This window comes from Mesoplodon bidens (assembly GCF_964165515.1).
Source record: "Mesoplodon bidens genome assembly, chromosome: 10".
In the NCBI taxonomy this organism is placed as follows: Eukaryota; Metazoa; Chordata; class Mammalia; order Artiodactyla; family Ziphiidae; genus Mesoplodon; species Mesoplodon bidens.
In genome coordinates this window covers 67,957,617-67,975,855 of record NC_138172.1, presented here as the reverse complement: position 1 = coordinate 67,975,855, position 18,239 = coordinate 67,957,617, and the positions used below count along the sequence as shown (strand labels likewise).

Below are 18,239 nucleotides of genomic sequence, written 5' to 3'. Positions count from 1 at the left end.
TGGCCTTAGTCCCCAAATCTGCCTTCTCCCTGAAACTCCCTGAAAGCACTGGCTCCCCATTCAAATTTAAAAGCAGCAAGAGAGGGAGAGGGATAAATTGGATTGGGATTGGGATTGACATATATATACACACTACTATATATAAAATAGATAATTAAAAGAACCTACTGTGTAGCACTGTATAGCATAGTATTCTGTAATGACCTATATGGAAATAGAATCTAAATAAGAGTAGGTATATGTATAACTGATTCACTTTGCTGTACAGCAGAAACTAACACAAAATTATAAATCAGCTATGCTCCAATAAAAATTATCACTCAAAAAAATAAATAAATAAAAGCAGCAAGAGAAGGGAGTCTGTCCTCTAAAAAGGGAATGCGTTTGGGGAGACAGGCCCACACTTTGACAGGAAGTTATGCTGGCTGAAATCTACACCCACCCTGGAAGGCCCTGGACAGACACTGCCCCTCAAGCTTCTCTCCCATACTCATTTATTGGCTCTCCATAATTTTATTCCGCATTATTAAAGCCGGAATGACTGGGTGGGCAGGAGGGCCGGACTCCCACATCCTGGGGGCACTGCAGGCTGACTATGACTTTGCAGGCCTGGATCTGAACATCCTCCTCGGGGTGGATGAGCAGGGCAGGCAGCTGGTCTGCCAGTCGTGAGTCATCCCCAAAGAGAGCTTCGTGCACAGACTGTTCATTGTAATGCCACTTCACAGCACGGTAGTGGGGTGAACTCCGGCCCTCAGTCAGCCTCTCTGCAAACACCAGTACTTCAAGCAGCAGACTCCCGGGCTGTGTGGACTGGAACAGGTTCAGGAAGTTGGAGTGTACCTGTGAGTGGGATGGAGAGAGGAATGAAGTCCAAGGTAAATTCTAAAGTTCCTCCATCCTCCTACTGCCTCAACTCCCCAATATACCTAAGTTTCAGATCCAACTGTATAGGAATTTTTTAGTTTTCATTATCATTCTTTAACATAATTTCATTGTGGTCATAAAACATGAGTGATATGATACTATTGATTCAGGGAAATTTGTTGAGCCAAATTTTTTTTTTTTTTTTTGCGGTATGCGGGCCTCTCACTGTTGTGGCCTCTCCCGTCGCGGAGCACAGGCCCCGGACGCGCAGGCTCAGCAGCCATGGCTCCCAGGCCTAGCCGCTCCGCGGCATGTGGGATCTTCCCGGACCGGGGCACGAACCTGCGTCCCCTGCATCAGCAGGCAGACTCTCAACCACTGCGCCACCAGGGAAGCCCCCGAGACAAACTTTTAAAGCTTAGCATGTGGTTAATTTTTGTAAATATTTTGTGTACTTGAGCAGAATGTGCATTTACTAATTGTAGAGTGTTCTGGATATGTCTAATAGCTCCAGCTTATTTGTGTTATTCGCAGCAAGTATAACCTTACTAGTTTTAGGTATTTATGTATTAATTGCTGAAAGAATAGTTAAAATCTTCCAAATCTTCCACTGTGGTGATAGATATGTCCATTTTTCTTTCCAATTATTCAGCTGTAGGAATGAAATCCTGCCATTTGTGACAATACAGATGGACCCAGAGGACATTATGCTAAGTGAGATAAGCCAGAAAGAGAAATACAAATACTGCATGGTATCACTTAAATGTGGATTTTTTTTTAAGTCAAACTCACAGAAACAGTAGAAAAGTGGTTGCCAGGTGTTGGGGTGGGGTGTGGGGGAAATAGGAAGAGGTTGGTAAAAGGGTACATACTTTCAGCTAAAGGATGAATAAGATCCAAGGGTCTAATGCAAACACGGTGAGTACTGTTGATAACACTATTATATAACTGAAATTTGCTAAGAGAGTAGAAGTTAAATGTTCTCACCAAAAACAAACAAAATGTGAGTTGACGGAAGTGTTAATGAACTAGATGGTGGGAATCCTTTCACAACGTATACCAAATCACCACAACATACACTTTTTCTTTAGTATAATTTTTATATATATATATATTTAGTTTTTATTGGGGTATAGTTGATTTACTACATATGCTTTAAATATCTTACAAATTTATGTCAATTATACCTCAATAAAACTGAAAAAAGAAAAAACGATTTCCTTATACTTCTATCAAGTTTTGCCATATATATATTTTGAGATTATGTTACTAAGTTCATATAAGTTTAGAGTTGCTTTATCCTTCTGAACTATTATTATGTAGTGACCCTGTCTATTCCTAATCATTATTTTTGTTATAAGTAATTTTCCCCTACTGTTAAAATACCTACATTAACTTCTGTCACCTGTGTTCCTGACTCTGAGTGCAGAAAGTCCCTCAAAGGAAGATCTGATTGTATTGGGAGGACAGAAGAGGGGGTGCTTTGCAGTGTATCTAGTGCAGAGGCAGAAAGAGGAACAAGATGATTTTGCGAGGGCTAAGTCTGTCCGAAGAATCCACGATTCTTCCTTTCACAATATCTGAGTTCACATCCATTAGCCCGTCTTTCAGTTCTTTTCTCACCTGGCAGTTGAGAATATCATAGAGAAGGTCGTTCTTCTGCACCAGGTTGCTCAGCAATCGCGCGGCTTGCACCTGAATAAAGGAAAGGGTAAAGAATGAGAAGACAGGTGGGCCTGAGCAGGGAAGACACAAATCTCTGCTCCTCCCCCTAGGTGCTGTGCCAGGAATGGTCAGGAGGGCAGGGCCTGGGCTCTGGTCCTCAGGCACCTGTGCCAGGATGTAGTCTGACTTCAGGATCTCCATCAAGGCAGGCATCACCCGTCGCAGCTGTGGATGTGCAAAGTCAGGCAGTGGGAGGTTGTTGAGGAGTCTGAGGCCTGCAATGTGCAGCTCCGAGTCCCAGATGGTGGAGATCAGTTCCAGCACCTTGATGCAGTGTTCCTAGGGAGGGGGGAGAGGAGAAGGGTTTTCTACTTTTATATGATAATCCTCAACATTAGCCCAGCCTCTGACTTCACTCTTCACTGCCCCCGCCCACAAAAACTGAGCCAACCCCACACACAGTTCCCCACTTTAACTCTCAACGTTATTTGACCTAGTTGACCCCTCACCCCCTTGAAACTCTTTCTTCACTTGGCTTCTCCATCACGTTTCTTTCCCAGTTCTTCTGCCCAACCTCCTCCTGTATCTTCAGCACTCCCTTAGTGATACAGTGTTAAAGACTCACAGACTCAGTGTTAAAAATTATCCATATGCTGATGACTTTCAACTTTCTATCTCCAGCCCAGACCTCTCCCTGAACTCCAGACTCATATATGCAAGTGCCAGTTCCACTTCTTTCTGAGAATCTTACTAAACCTCTGAGTCAACACATTCCCACTCCCAAACCTGCTCCTTCCACTACCCTTCCTATCTCAGCTGTTGGTTACACCGGCCTTCCAATTACTCCGACCAAAAATCTATGTTCTTCCTTGACTCCCTTCTTTCTCTCACACCCTTTTCCAACCTTTCAGAAAATCCTGTTGGCTCTACCTTCAAAATCTACCAACAATCAAGACACTTCTCACCATCCCCCTCTACCACCCTGTTCCAAGCCACCATCACCTCTCCCCCGGGTTTCTGCAATAGCGTCCTTCTCTCTGCTTCCATCCTTGTCCCCTGCATCTATTCTCAGAACAGCAGACAGGCTGGACTGCTCAAGAGTCCCTAGTTCATTCAGGGTAAGAGCAAAAGCCCTTACAGTGGCTTACAAGGTCTGACATGATCTGTCCCTCTCCCCCCATTATTTCTTTGGCCTCATCTCCTATTCTCTCCTTTGCTCCCATGGTTTCCATCACAATGGCCTTAGCTATTCCCTGAACATGCCAGGTACACACCTATCTTAGGTCTTTGCACATGGTGTTCCCTCTGCTTAGAATGCTCTCCCTCCTCAGCTATTCACAGCTCACTCTTACTTCCTTCAAGACTTTACTTTAATGTCACCTTCTCAGGGAGGCCTTCCCCAACCACCCGCTCCTTTAAGACGGCAGCACCACTCCCATCCCTGCCTCCCTCATCCCCACCTTTATTTTTCCCCATAGCACTGTCAATATGCAACACACTTTTTGTTTTTAAACTTTTTATTTTCAAATAATTATAAATTCATGGGAAGTTTCAAAAACAGTACAGAGAGGTCCCATGTGCCCTCCACCCAGTTTCCCTCAATAGCTACATCTTAGATAATTACAATACAGTATCAAAACCAGGAAAATGGTATTAGCACAATGTGTATGTATAGTTCCATGTCATTTTATCACATATGTAGCTTCATGTAACCACCACTGCAATCAACAGATTATTCCATCAGAATCACCATAGATCTCCCTTGTGGGTCCCTTATTAGTCACACTTAGCCCTGCCCATCAAAACCAGCCCTAACCAGCGGCAACCACTAATCTGTTTTCCATCTCTCTAATTTTGTCATTTTTGAGAATGTTATATAAATGGAATCACATTTTGTAACCTTCTGAAATTGATTTTTTCAGTCAGTATAATGCCCTTAAGATCCATCCAAGTGGTCATGTGTATCAATAGTTTATTCCTTTTTATTACTGAGTAATGTTCCATGGTATGGACTACCACAGTTTGTTTAATCATTTATCTACTGAGAGACATTCAGGTTGTTTCCAGTTTTTGACCACTACAAACAAAGCTGCTATGAACAACTGTGAACAGGTTTTTTGGCAGATGTAAGTTTTTATTTCTCCAGGATAAATGCCCAAGAGTGCAATTGCTGGTTTGTATGGTAAAAGAGTTTGTTAAAGAAACTGCCAAACTATTTTCCAGAGTGGCTGGTGTATCATTTTACATTCCCACCAGCAACGTTCAAGAGATCCAGTTTCTCTACATCTTCACCAGCATTTGGCATTGTCACTAATTTGGAGTTTAAATCATCTAATAGGTGTATAGTAATATCTCATTGTGGTACTAATTTGCATTTCCCTAATGGCTAGTTAAATGTTAAACATTTTTTATGCACTTATTTGCAATTCGTATATCCTCTTCAGTGAAATATCTCCATGTCTTGTGCCCATTTTCTAAATGGATTATTATTGTTTTTGATGTTGACTTTTGGGAGTTCTTTATATAATCTAGGTATGAGTCCTTTGTCAGATAATGTGGTTTGCAAATATTTTCTTCCAATCTGCAGTTTGTCTTTTCATCTTCTTAACAGGGTCTTTCACAAAGCAAGTGTTCTTTTAATTTTGATGAAGTCCAATTTATCAATTTTTTCTTTTATAGATTGTGCTTTTGGTGTCATTTCTATGACCTCTTTATCAAGCCCTAGGTCCCAAAGATTTTCTCCTTAGAAATTGCAACAGCACCCCCTTGCAACACCACCCCCATGCCAGCCTTCCTTACCACCCTTCTTGATTTTTCTCCATAGCACTTGCCCCATGAAACACCATATATTTCACTTATTTGTGTATTGCCTGCCTTGCAGGCAATATAAGTTCCACTGGGCAGGGATCTTTCCCACTCTGTTCACTGCTGTGTCTCCAGTGCCTAGCATAGTGCTTGGACACAAAGTACGTGCTCAATATACATTTGTTGAAAGAAAAAAGGAATCTTGGCTTCTGAGCTGCAAGATGCTTGGGCCTTATTACCAAAGGCAGGTACTCTTACAAGCTGTACCTTTGTGAGCCACGTAAGAAGGATGCCAGAAGCCTGGAGTGGGGAGCACAGCATTCCCATTAGTACCCTGCTCCTCCCTGCCCCCACCCCTCAGTAGGGAGTGGCTGCATTCACCCAGAGAGAGGAGAACAGGGGTCAGGTCCTCAGGATACAGACCCTGGGGAAAGAAGGAACAGTGGTGCCCAGGCCACGTGCATCAGAATCTTCTGGGGGCTTGTGAAAAACACAGCTTCCCTGTTGAACCGGACCCTCTGGATGTAATGCCCTGAAATCTTCATTTGTTAACCAGCTTTCCAGGCAATTCTGATATGCTTGAGAATCACAGCCTTAGGGCAACTGAGAGGGTCAAGGGATAAAGTAGAGGCAGCCAGCAAGTGGAGACCTAGAGACCTTTTTTTCCCCAAAAAAGTTTGATGCAAAAAATTTAAAGTGCGAAAATACCAAGTGTCGGGGAAGAAATGATGCACCAGAAACACTCATGTGGGGCTGGTGGAGGGTGTAAACTGATACGGCCCTTCTTGAAAAGCTGGGCATACCTTTCACCCAACCATCCCACTCCTGCATACATGTCCTAGAGAAAGTCTCCCACGTCCACGAGGGAGATGTGTAAAGAATGCTCATGGCACAATGTGCAAACAACTCAAATGCCTACTCATGGGCAGCTGGATGAATAAGATTGCAGGGTATTCATGAACTAGAACACTACAGAGCAGTGCAAAAGAAGGAAACAGACCAGTCCACATGAATAAGGACGAATCTTTCCATGTTGGAGGGAAAAGGCAAACCGCAGAATACAAACTGCATACTTCCAGATCCATGAAGCTTAAAAACATTCTAACTATATTTTACCTATTTTTGTCTGCCGTGCCCTGCTAGAAAATGATGACACATGTGTATATGGTAACACGACAAAGAAAATCAAGAAATTGATGAACAAAATGCAGAGGAATGATTGCCTCTGGTGGCGGAGGAGGCGAGGATTGAGGGGCATCTGGGGCATCTAACCAACTGGTCATGTTCTATTTCTTAGCCTGGGTTCTGGTTACGTGTGTTTTGTTTTAGTCTTTCTACCATACGTGCATAAAATGTTTGCAAGTTTTGAGTATTTTACTTATTTTTAAGTAAAATATTTTGGGAGAGAGATCATTTGCTAGAGAGAGACTTGGAGGTCAAGGAAGATGTTTTTTTGGTTTTGCCTTTTAAGATGGGAAGGAATAGAGCTTCTTGAACGCTAATGGGAAGGAGCCGGGGGAGGCCATGTCAGACAGAGTTTAATCAAGGAGAGAGGCCCTCAGGGAAGCGGACGGGATCCAGGACTGAGACTAACATTGAACACAGACAGGAAGAAAGCCATGTTTTCATGGCACCAGCAGGAAAGCAGGAAAGGATGAGTAACAGGTAAGCCTGGAGGCCTAGTAGCAGGAAGCTGGGGGAACTGACATTTGGTGGCTTATATTTTCTCTGCGTGGTGGTAGTGAAGACATCAGTGGCCCAGCCACCAGCCTCAGACCAACACAGCGTGGTGGAGTGGTATGATAATATATCTGGTCTTTGTCCCTGATTCCACGCAGTGTTCCTAAAATCCTTGCACTTTCCTGATAGGAGTGGTTTTTGTTAGCCCTTTCCATGATCCCTGAGTTTATGCAAATGAGGCAACTCAAGGCAACTTTCAGCCCCATACCTGACCTCTGCGGAGAAGAGTGGAACCAGAGATTGAGTTCAATCACCAATGGCCAATGATTAATCAATTATGCCTACATAATGAAACCTCCATAAATACCCCTACATGACACGGTTTGGAGAACTTCCGGGTTGGTGAACACATCGAGGTGCTAGGAGGGTGACACACCTGGATAAGGCATGGAAGCCCTTCCCCCATACTCTGCCCTATGCACCTCTTCCATTTGGCTGCTCCCCAGTTATATCTTTTATAATAAACTGGTAAGTGTAAGTAAAGCATTTTCCTGAGTTCTGTGACTCGTTCTAGTGAATAATCAAACCTGAGGAGAGAGGGCATGGGAACCTCCAAGTCTACAGCTGGTCAATCAGAAGTGGGGGCAGTCTTACAGGACTCAGCCCTAAGCTGTGTGGTCTGTACTAACTCCAGGTAGATAGTGTCAGAATTGAATTGTAGGACACCCAGTTGCCGTCAAGAGAGTTGGCTGTTGTCAGAAAGAACTTGGGGAATTTCTGCTGTTTGGAGTTCAGAGATACTCCTAGGGACCTAGCACAGTTTTATCCCGAGATGCAGACTTTTATGACCCTACTGGGAATCTGATCACCATTTTCCCACCTCCTTCCAAGGAAAAACATATTTCTGGGTTACAAACTCAGACCCAAACAAACTTCTGGAACGTGACCATTCATCCTATGCCCACTAAATGGCCCATGGCTTATGGACATCTCTGTGTTCTGCCCCATACTTGTCGCGGGGCTCACCTGGATTTTCAGCCTGAATTTTCTGATGCCAGAGAAAGCTTTAAGTGTGTTCAGAGCTTGGATTTTGACACTTTTGTCCTTGTCATCCAGCATGGAGCCCACCAACGTGATGTCATCATTAGTACATGCAGAGGCCTAGAGTGTGCCAGGAGAGACAGAAGAGGCAGGAGAAGCGGGTGTCCTGGTCCCCCTCCCCCCCCATGTCACCAAAACCCCTCAACACAACCCCTCCCGCCATCAGCCAGAGAGAGGTCCCAGGACACAGTCTGGCTACTCAAGGGGGAAGGGGGACAGATGTAGCCCCCAGGGGCCAGGCTGGCTGGGAAGGACCTCCTGCTTCCCTTCCCTCACCTCGGACTCCAGCAAGTACACACAGCATGTGATACTGTGCAGGATCATGCTCTTGGCGTACTCATCCTGTTTGCACTCCAAAGAGTTGAGGAGCCTCCGGAGCTCACCTGAGTCCCGCCCGTGCTGCTCTCGCTCGATTGCCAGGCCTAGACAGCCACCCCAGCCCAGTTCAGGCTGTGGACTCAGAAGTGAGGAAAGACGGGGTTTGGGAAGCGGTGGGAGAGGGACCTGGGGACAAGGCTGCCTTGCCTTTTCTGAAGAAAAGACTTCTTGCTATATGCAGGACCACCATGTACAGTTGAACAGGGTGTGTATTGTACAAGGGCACCACATCTAAGGCTGAATTGTTCATATCGTAAACAAAAAAATTTTGTATGTTTACTATAACAACTTTCTGGCATATGGCAGTAATATGTAGTATTTCATCATAATTGGTATATGGCAATGATATTCCAGCAGATGGCAATACAAAGTCTTGCAGAAGGGGTCCCTTTCTCTACTTTGCACAAAGTTGTCATAGGGACTAGTGGAGGCTGAGAATGTAGGTCCCCCAATTTTCCCTTGGGGAGAACTGCTGATGCCAAGTTTCCAAGCAGTGGCTCCTGGATGCCAGAGTGAATGTAGAATTTAGAAACCTGCCAGATGACTCCTGAGGAGGCACTTGAGTGCCACCCACTACCTGGGGAGCCTGCGCTAGCATCTCTAGGGTGGCTCTGAGGGAGATGGAGGTGAGAAAGGGGAAGGAGAAAGGCATGTGGAGGAGTCCCCTTGGGGCCCTCCCACACGGGAGACCTGGGGAGTAGGTACCTCCTGGGGCCGAGCCCTCTCCCCAGGGCAGGGACACTCATGGGCGAGGCAGATGGGTAAGGCAGAGCAGAGGGGTGGTTGACATTTTATGCCGACCCTGATGGCCTTATAGAGCAGGCAGATGGCCCCAGCGGCTGTGGCCAGGCTCACTACACCTTTGCAGATGTCCATTTGCCCCAGGCGCTGGAGGATGCAGCACATGCCCAAGGCACCTAGCAAAGGCCTTCTGGAACCAGAACTCTAGCAGGGCCAGGAACCAGGGCACCAGAATCAGAACCTGGGCAACAAAGGAAACTGGGGAAACAGTGGAATGGAGGTTGGTGGTCGGGAAACGGGGCAGCCAGGGAGCTTCAGAGGCTGCAGGAAACAAAGCTTAAGACTCCAGAGGATTAAAAGGTCTGTGGGCAGGAAGGTCCTTCACAGCCCTATTTTTTAGGGGAGCCAGGTTGGTGGGGCTCCAGCAGGCGGCTCCAGAGACTACCTTTCCTCCATTAGATGGCAGCAGAGGCCCAATTTATGGACGGGGGCCTTTGGAAGTCTTGGGGGGGGCGTTGGGGTGTGCCCACTGGCAGCCCTGTTCCCTCACTTCCCTGGTCCCCCCATCTTTGATCTCTTCACTATAGATCCACTTCTGAGCCTTGGGGCGTTTCTGCAGGCAGGGCCCCCCCACTTCCATCACAGGATGAAGAGGAGGCAAGTACCTTACAAAGTTTTGCAGAGTCTCGAGGCAAATCCATCATTTTCCAGCATCTGCATGTTCCTCTCTGTGTATATTTACCTGTTGACCAAAAGCCCGAGGGCAGTTGTCTCTGCGTCTCCAACATCCAGCACAGAGTCCTGCACTTAGTAGATGCTCAAGTTATGACTTCTGTCATTGTTTGAGGACTTGAGGAGAGAACAACGTCAGAGAATCTGGATATGGGGGCTCCAGGCCCATTTAACCAGTGTGACTCTGGAGGAGAAGGGGACTGCCCTTGCCTCGGCCTCAGTTTCTGTATTTGTAACCTGAGGGGATCCAGGTTTAGCATTCTAAATCTCCAGGGTTAAACCTGGGGTAGGTCTGTGCCATTAATCCATGGGGGCCTAAATCTGGGAGTATCATACCCCATGCCCCACAACATACACACAGGGTGGGATGGGCTTTGAGGCCTCCTCTGGAGTCAGAAAACGCCACCACCCTGGAGGATGAGAACCCAACTTTGGAGGCCTCAGTCTCCACCACCTCCACCACTAGGATGGGGCAGGTGAGACCAGACCCTTCCCTTCTTCTCCTCCCCCCACCCCCAGTGTCCCCACAACCTCTGGCCTCACCTTCTGCTACAGAACAGGGAGGAACCCAAGCCAGGCTCAGACCCAGAGCCAGCACTGAGCAGAGATGTACCAGAACAGGGCTTCAGCTGCCTGGTCTTGAGCTCCTGTTGGAAGGCTCTGGGCCCTGGGCTGCACCTGGGTTTGCAGGAGGTGGGGAAATAGGGAAACGGCATCCCCAAGGATGCTGCAGCCAGCCAGGTCTGTCCACTCAGAGCCTTCGTCCGTGTCACCCTAGGCTGCAGGCAACACTCCCAGGGGGCCATTCTCTTCCTTTCTTCCCTCCCATCCCCGGCCCTCCTCAAGGGTCATTCCTGGCACTCTACACAGCCCCAAGGTGGATGTATGGTCAGGCCATTCAAGATGGCTGTTCTCTTGCTCTTTGTACATCCTCTGCTCGACCAGTCCGTTCCACCTGCGCCCTACTCACGTGAATGTTTGCCCCCTGCCCCAGCTAGTGACTGATCTAATCCCTGCTCTACCTGCTAATTTATTAAAGGGAAACATCTGCCCTCGTGATAGTCGTTAATCTGAGGGGCTGTGACGGATGTGCCCCAGCTGGTTTCCCTGGTAACTGATAAGCCAACCTGACGTCAATTCTCCCTATAAATAGTAGTCTCCTTCTCTCCCCAAGTAGCAAAGATTGCTGCTATGGTCTGCCTGCCATAATCGGTGGGGTGTTGCCATAATCGGTGGGTCTTAACCTTTTGCTTAAGACACCCCTGTCCAATAAACCACTGATGTCTTTGTTGCTGTCTCCAGACTCTTCAATCTTGAGGCTGGGCAACTACAAGGCTTTCAGGACTGCACGGTGCAGCCCAACGACTGGGGAGCCAGCCAGGAGGCCGAAGAAGCTACCGAGATGTCGCGAAGTAAGGACAGGGAATGGAAGGTTGCAGGGGTCATCCTGAGGTGGCCGTCCACTAGCCTGTGGGGCCCTGTGGCAGCGGACTACCATGAGAGGTGTCTTTCTCTTCCATTATATTGATTCTCTTCCACTCTGTTAACTTCAGAGCCTCTTTCCAGTTCAAAAGTAGCAGCCCTATGCTGGTGGCTCATCTGACTGCACGGGGATGGCTGGTGAAAAGCAAGGACCTGGATTATCTACAAAAGACAAGCGTACCCCCAGCCTCTCACCCCTAAACAATTAGACACAGGCTTTAGAGGATATTAATTCAGGGACAGTCTTGTGAATTGGATATGGCCAGTTACCTAGAAAAGTTTGGCTGGGGCCTGTGCTACAACAAAATAAGAGTACCCTTGGGCTTCTGACCCCTGCTATGGAAGCGGGCAGAGCAATGATACACAGCACGATGAACAACAGCTATATGCAGCTTACAACAGGTGGAAGACATTACAAAAGGCCTACCCGAGTCATCTAGCGATGCAAAAAACCACTATTTGGGGTCTAGGACAGCTGTGTGTGATATACAGGACCCTACGGACATCAGTAGTGACAAAGGAATCCACTTTACCAATCATGAAGTTCAGGAATGGGCTGAAAAAAATGACACACACTGGCATTTCCACCTGCCTTACGACCCCACTGCTGCCGGGCTAATGGAAAGGATAAACGGATTACTTAACAATTCAGACGAAAACCCGCTCTCTCAACAGGGGGACCAGAGTTTCACTCAAGCTCTATGAACTGTAGCTGAACGCCCCAGGAGCAATCATCCCAGGGCCATGTTAACCCAGAGGCAACTAGTCAATACAACCCAAGTTCAACCGTTGACCACCGAAGGACCGCTGCCAAATATCTCTCAGGACAGTAACTCACTTTTGCCTTCGCTACCTTCACTACAGGGTCTACCCCCAGAGGAACACACTATCAAATGGTCCTGGGACTGGCAGGTAAGTCTCTGGCGGTTTGGGTTTGCTGTCCCATGGGGAATAGGATTGGAAAGGGATTTACAGATTTCACCTGGTTTATACCTGGCTCCACCTAAGACTACTAAGGTAATTAACCCAGGCTCCCACTGGAGAAAGGCACCATTATATTAACCCTGTGGGCTGTTTTTATACTGCCTCGCCGGCATGAATGTCTCTGTTGCTGTCCCGGGCTCTTTCTTCAGTCTAAGGCTGGACAACTATAAGGCTTACCGGCCTGCAGGGTGCAGCCCAACAGTGGGTGACTACACAGACTCCCTGTAGTGAAGGGCCCCTAGAGGCCCCCCCACTACCATGGGACCACCTATCAAGCTCCATGAACTCCAGGCAGGAAATGGCTGCCTGAAGGGACTCTTTTAGGTTCCAGCTCCCCTGGTAGATCTGAGGATTGGTCCTTCTCTGAGGTGGAACCCAGAGCTACTGGCCTCCCCAGTCCATGGAGCTGATCTTGCAACCCTCACATTCTAAGCAAATGCAGTACTCACCTGCTCTTTAAAGATCTCCAGAGAAGGAGAGTTCTTTCTTGGCTCTAACCTAACTCCCTCCTGCTATATATACCTAAACCCATTCCTTTGGGTTCTGCCCTCATATGTTTTGGATGCATTAGAAGCAGAGGCATCCCCAGTGTGACATTTTTGCTAGTCCACAGCACGATTTTTAAAAAAGAGGAATGTGTATTCATTGGTGGTAAGTCAAGGACTGTCCTTTCTTGGGAGTAACTGCTTTTGTTTTTTGTTTTAAATTTATTTATTTATTTATTTTTGGCTGTGTGTGGTCGCGGGCTTCTCTAGTTGCGTTGAGTGGGGGCTACTCTTTGTTGTGGTGTGCGGGCTTCTCATTGCGGTGGCTTCTTATTGCTTCTTATTGCGGAGCACGGGCTCTAGGCATGCAGGCTTCAGTAGTTGTGGCTCGTGGGCTCTAGAGCGCAGGCTCAGTAGTCGTGGTCCACGGGTTTAGTTGCTCTGCGGCATATGGGATCTTCCCGGCCCAGGGCTCGAACCCGTGTCCCCTGCAATGGCAGGCGGATTCTTAACCACTGCACCACCAGGGAAGCTCCCAGGAGTATCTGCTTTTGATTCAGATGATGTCTGTTTTCTTTTGAGGAGAATTAAAATGTACTTGCTTTTGTGAAATGATGGTGACAACAGATGATAGTGAGTGTTCTTAGGGAGCATAAATGAAGGCTGCGGCTCTGTGTGAGAACTTGGATTTTGTTTTTCTTGTTTTTTCTGTCATATTCAAAAATTTGGAATATTGGCTCGAAAGAAGTCAGATTCCATATACACACAGCCAACCCCAAGTTTCTTACCCGCCCTCACCAAGGCAAAAGGACACAGGCTGCCCTAGTACACACCTCTCTGCCATCTGCACCAGCTTTTCTACCTTTAAGGCTGATGTTCCCATCATGTTAGGTGCAGTTTATTTACTGAGTGAGAGTGTGGGCTCAACCCAGACTGCCAGGGTTCAAAAACAGCTCAGCTACTAACCTAGCTTTGTAATCTTTTTGTGCCTCATTTTCCCCACCTGTAAAATGGGAATAATAATACCTACTCTTGGGTTTGAGAGGATTAAGTACTTCGAACAGTGCCCAGCACACAGAGCTCACCAAACGTGACAATAATAATTACTATTATAAGCAGGTTTCACCTGGACAAAAATGTTGGGCATGGCAAGGCAGTGAGCACACAGATGGTGGGCCTCTGTGAGGCCTGAAAGGCACATTATTCAGCCCCTTCCATTCACCCTCTACCCCTCCCACTCTGGTCGTCTTCAAGCTAATCAATCTCAACTCCTGTAACCCATTTACTTGCCTTGAACAACTATGGAGACCTCTTTGAACCCCCCTCCCCCACCAAATTCCTAAACCAGGAGTACTACAGGAATCCAGCCCGTTCCCCTGAGCTACTGTTCCTAAAAACCATCCTCCCACCTGTAAAACCCTCAGACTACCTGCTTATTCTATCAGGACTCTGGTAATGGGTGTTTCAGCCTAGTTAATTAGAGGAGCCTAACATGCTATTGGGGACCTACTGTGCAAGTAGGCCGTTAAGGAGGGGGACCCCGGAGGGGCCCGGCGCTTGCATGCACAGGAGAAGCTAAGGGGAAATTAGCCTACTCTCTAATGAAAAGCCCGTTGGAGTCCGACGAGCTTGGGTTTGGGCAAGTTGCATGATCTGAGTCTCAGTTTCCTCCTCCGGAAAACCTGCCTACTACACGGAAGTGCGCTGTCAGAACTGAATGAGAGAATGTACGTTGTGACTCTCGGTGAACAGCGGAAGCGCAGCATGTGCGAGCTGCCCCAGCAGAAAGCCAGAAAGCCGAGAGATGAAAGTCTGGGGGACAGCCCGTGCCCTGACAGGGATCCCACGCCCTCCGGGACCGTGCCCTCTCCAACTCGTGCTTACCCCGGCCCAGGACCAGACTGGGGGGCCTCTCGGTAGCTCGTGACTCCGGCGAAGAAGTGGGGACTGGAAGAAACGCGGCAAACCAGGGGAGCGGAGGGGGCGGCGCCCTCACAGAAGGATTTCCGAGTGTGGGGCGGAGGCCGCGCCTTTCCCCGCCCCGAGCCTCCCCCCATCTTGCCCTCCCTCCCCGGACTACTCCCCGCCCACCGCCCCCCGCACCTCCCCCCACCGGCGCATCCGGCGGCGGGCACAGGATGTTCTTTCGCTCCGGTCCCCCCCGCCCCCGCTCTCACTTTCCCTTCGCTCCCATCCCCCACTCCCGCCGCGCCCAGCGCCGGCACCTTGTTTAACTCCTTCTCTCCCGCGCTCCGCGGGGCTCGGCGCGCCCTGGGGTCCCACCCTTCCCGCCCACCCCCAGGACACGGAGCACGCCCGAGGGCTGCCCGGGAAGGAGCGGGCCTAGGCTGAGCGCTGGGCCTCGGTTCTCCGGATCCACTGGCCTGTCGGGGGTGAAGGGGTGAAGAGTGAGCCCAGGAACTGAAGCCGGCGTTCTCCGGACCCCGCCAGCTCACCGGTACCGGCTGGGCTGGGGATGGGGTGCCCGCAATCCGGCGAGTCCCGCGCCCGAGGGGGGGGACCAGGTAGGCAGGGTTAGCTCCAGGCCCGGGGTGGATCAGCAGGGTCGAGGACCCCAACCTCATCCTTTCCCCGGATTGGGATAAGAAGGGGCCCGGGTCTCCGCGAGAGGATGGCGAGATGTCACGCCCCTCACACATACGTCACTGTTTCCAAGGCAACCAGGGGCGGGAACGCGGGCTGGAGAAGGCTAGACCTTAGCGAAAGGAAGCTGCTAGAGACTTTGTGACAGGGGTGCGGGTTGGGAGGCGGCGTGGGCGGCCTTGTCAGTCTTTGCTTCTTCACTCGATGATGCTCCAAGAAACTAAGGGCAGGACAGGTTCCGTTCACTCGTTCATTCGACAGACGTTCATTGAGCTTAAACTATGTTTGGCGCCATGCTTAGGCACTGGGTTCTGGCGGCGCTGGATCCGAACCCTGCACTCACCGGTTATTGTGAGTTAGTGTAGGGTGGCCATGCATTCTGGGTTACGTCCGTGGAACTGGTGTAAGTGTTAATAGTGTCCTTTTACTCGCTTAGAAATGTCTTAGTGGTGGGGGCGGTAGTTAAGGAACCCTGTACCCCAATTCAAGGAAAGCTCCCACGGCGCAGGTAAGGAAGACAAGCTATTGTCTGCTCACTTTGCAACGGGCACTTTGTAGTCTCTGTAATCTTTGCCTCTCATTCCGCAAGGTAAGTATCTCTAGCACCTTTTACAGATGGAGAAACTGGCTCCGAAAAGTTGAGACTTGCCCAAGGCCAAACAGCTAAGTGCTGGAACCAGGATCCTAGACCCAAGTCTATGTGGCTTCCAAAATCCAAGTGCCCTATCTTATTCTTCCTTCTCAAAACAGATGATATTAAGTAAGTAAATAAATAACACTGTCCCTGCCATGAAGGAGCTTATCATCTTTGGGGTTGAAAATACTACAGGACATAATGAAGCAATAAAATATAGGAAAGAATGAAGGCAGCTCATGAGGCTCAGAGGGAAGTTGATGACAACACGATCCAAGTGTGGTGGAGATTATCAGAGACTTTGAGCCGGGTTATGAGGTGTGATGGGGCCAGGATCACTGGGCATGTGTGTGTGTGAGATGTGGTGCCAAAAAAGAACAACCTAAGGGCATCAGGGTAGCGACCCAGAGCTAGGCAGGCTGGAATCTCCAGTGACAAGATCCCTCTGTAAACCCCAAAGCCACTGGTTGCACCCACTCTTCTCTGCCCTCCACCCTCCTGGGTGGTGTTCTGTTTCTTGCTGGTTCCCAGCAGGCAGCCACCCTCATTCCACTTGACACTAAAGGTCTTTGCAGTTAGTATTTGGCACAAACCCCGATGTTAATTTGGACGTCAGCTTCTCTCTTCCCCACCCCTCTCTGAAGATTATGGGAAATTTAAAAACCAGGGCTGGGACTTCCCTGGCGGTCCAGTGGTTAAGACTCAGTGCTTCCACTGCAGGGGGCGTGAGTTCAATCCCGATCCCGGCTGGGGTGGGGTGGGGGGGACTAAGATCCCGCATGCTGCGCGGTGTGGCCAAAAACAAAAACTGGGGCTGTTCAAAACAAAAGGGCCTGCGTGAGCATCAGGAAGCCAATAGGCTTCATGAGAATGGGGACACCAAGCCAGGAAAGAGAACTGGGTGGAGAGCAAGGAGCACAACCAAATGGATTGGACACTTGAGGAACATTGGCTCCCCTCCTGCTACGCATCAGGCCCTGTGCCGGACTCGGGGGTCTGGGTACACCATGAATGAGTGTGGGCCCCTTCATATGGAACACGCAGGTTAGCAGCTGGTGTACCCAGTGTGCTTGGTTGAGGAGTCTGAAGTTGATAACACACACAATAAACAGTGTTTGAGAAAGATAATTCCAGCAGGGTGTGTAGGAGGAAGGAAAAACCTGGGTCAGAAAGGACAGTGTGGCAGTGGCTGTGGGAATTTGGGCCAAAGGTGGAATCTACGGGGTTCGAAAGGAAGGGTAAGTGAAGAAAGTAACAAATAATACATGTTGTAATAAAAGCAAGAAAGGGAAGAATTTGGTAATAGATCAGATATAGGATGGTGAAGGAGGGAAAATAGTTAGGAATTAATCCTCCTTCATGGTGAGTTTGGGGGGTGGGAGGGTCACTGTGGGAAAGGGGGTGGAGCTGGTGTGAGGGACCTGAGGGTGAGATCAGTCACTCCTAGGCCATGTGAGGGCAGGTGTCCTGTAGATGACTGGCCTTGGAGATAGGGAAGAGCTGAAGGGTAGTGGCCGCCTTGTAAAAGAGTGTCCCCGTCACTATGGGTATGCAAACAGCTTCAGAACACTGGCCTGGGATATTGTGGACAGATTTCATACATCAGGTAGAAGGTTGGAGTAAACAACAGTGAAAGTGCCTCCTGCCTGAGGGATTTGGTGAGCGTTGGCTGGGTGAGCACATGTGTGGGAAGTATGCCTGTATGTGTGGGAAGATGGTTGGCAACCGTCTCCTCAATTTTGGCTAAAGAAGGTGCCAGTGATGCCTGGGAAGCGGGGGCTGAGGCCCAGGTGAGGCACTTTAGCAGCCTGGGATCCCTCCCCCAGTTCCACCTTGGAAGGCCCTGGAGCCCAGGACTGTGCTGCCTGCCAGGCCTTTCCTGGAACTTGGCAGAGGAGGGAGCCCCTCCCTGCCTGCCCTGGCACACTCCAGGCACACAGTGTCCCCAGGGGCACCTTGCAGACACCCCAGGAGACTGGGGCATGGGACAGGTCCCCACCCTCGCAGGAAGAGTCCTGCTCTGGGCTGACATCTGAGCTCCCTGCCCTGGGGCTGTCATCCTCACAATGGCCCCACCAGAC

General features: G+C 49.0%; 1 protein-coding gene across 2 annotated transcripts; it reads right to left on the bottom strand.

The window, feature by feature from the left end:
• Nucleotides 1–320: 320 nt before the first annotated feature.
• On the bottom strand, nt 321–17,530 carry ARMC12 (armadillo repeat containing 12). Of its 2 annotated transcripts, XM_081246406.1 has the most exons (6): nt 9,178–9,922; nt 8,395–8,568; nt 8,044–8,178; nt 2,698–2,871; nt 2,491–2,562; nt 321–843 (listed from the first exon to the last, which is right to left on the bottom strand). In XM_081246406.1, exons 1-6 carry the CDS (start codon nt 9,400–9,402, stop codon nt 514–516), a joined length of 1,110 nt encoding a protein of 369 aa, XP_081102532.1. In that variant the 5' UTR covers nt 9,403–9,922; the 3' UTR covers nt 321–513. The 2 variants fall into 2 exon arrangements, with proteins under 2 accessions (XP_081102532.1, XP_081102531.1); XM_081246405.1 differs by lacking the exons at nt 8,044–8,178; nt 8,395–8,568; nt 9,178–9,922 and adding an exon at nt 15,146–17,530.
• Nucleotides 17,531–18,239: the final 709 nt, after the last annotated feature.

Bases quoted from the DNA above. Each gene is read 5' to 3' on its own strand.
- ARMC12 (XM_081246406.1), bottom strand. From the start codon at position 9,402: ATGTGCTGCATCCTCCAGCGCCTGGGGCAAATGGACATCTGCAAAGGT. The intron at 2,872-8,043 runs GTGAGCCCCGCG...CCCCCTCCCTAG, and splicing joins AATTCAGGCTGAAAATCCAG to GAACACTGCATCAAGGTGCT. The intron at 2,563-2,697 runs GTGCCTGAGGAC...TCCTTTATTCAG, and splicing joins CAGACTACATCCTGGCACAG to GTGCAAGCCGCGCGATTGCT.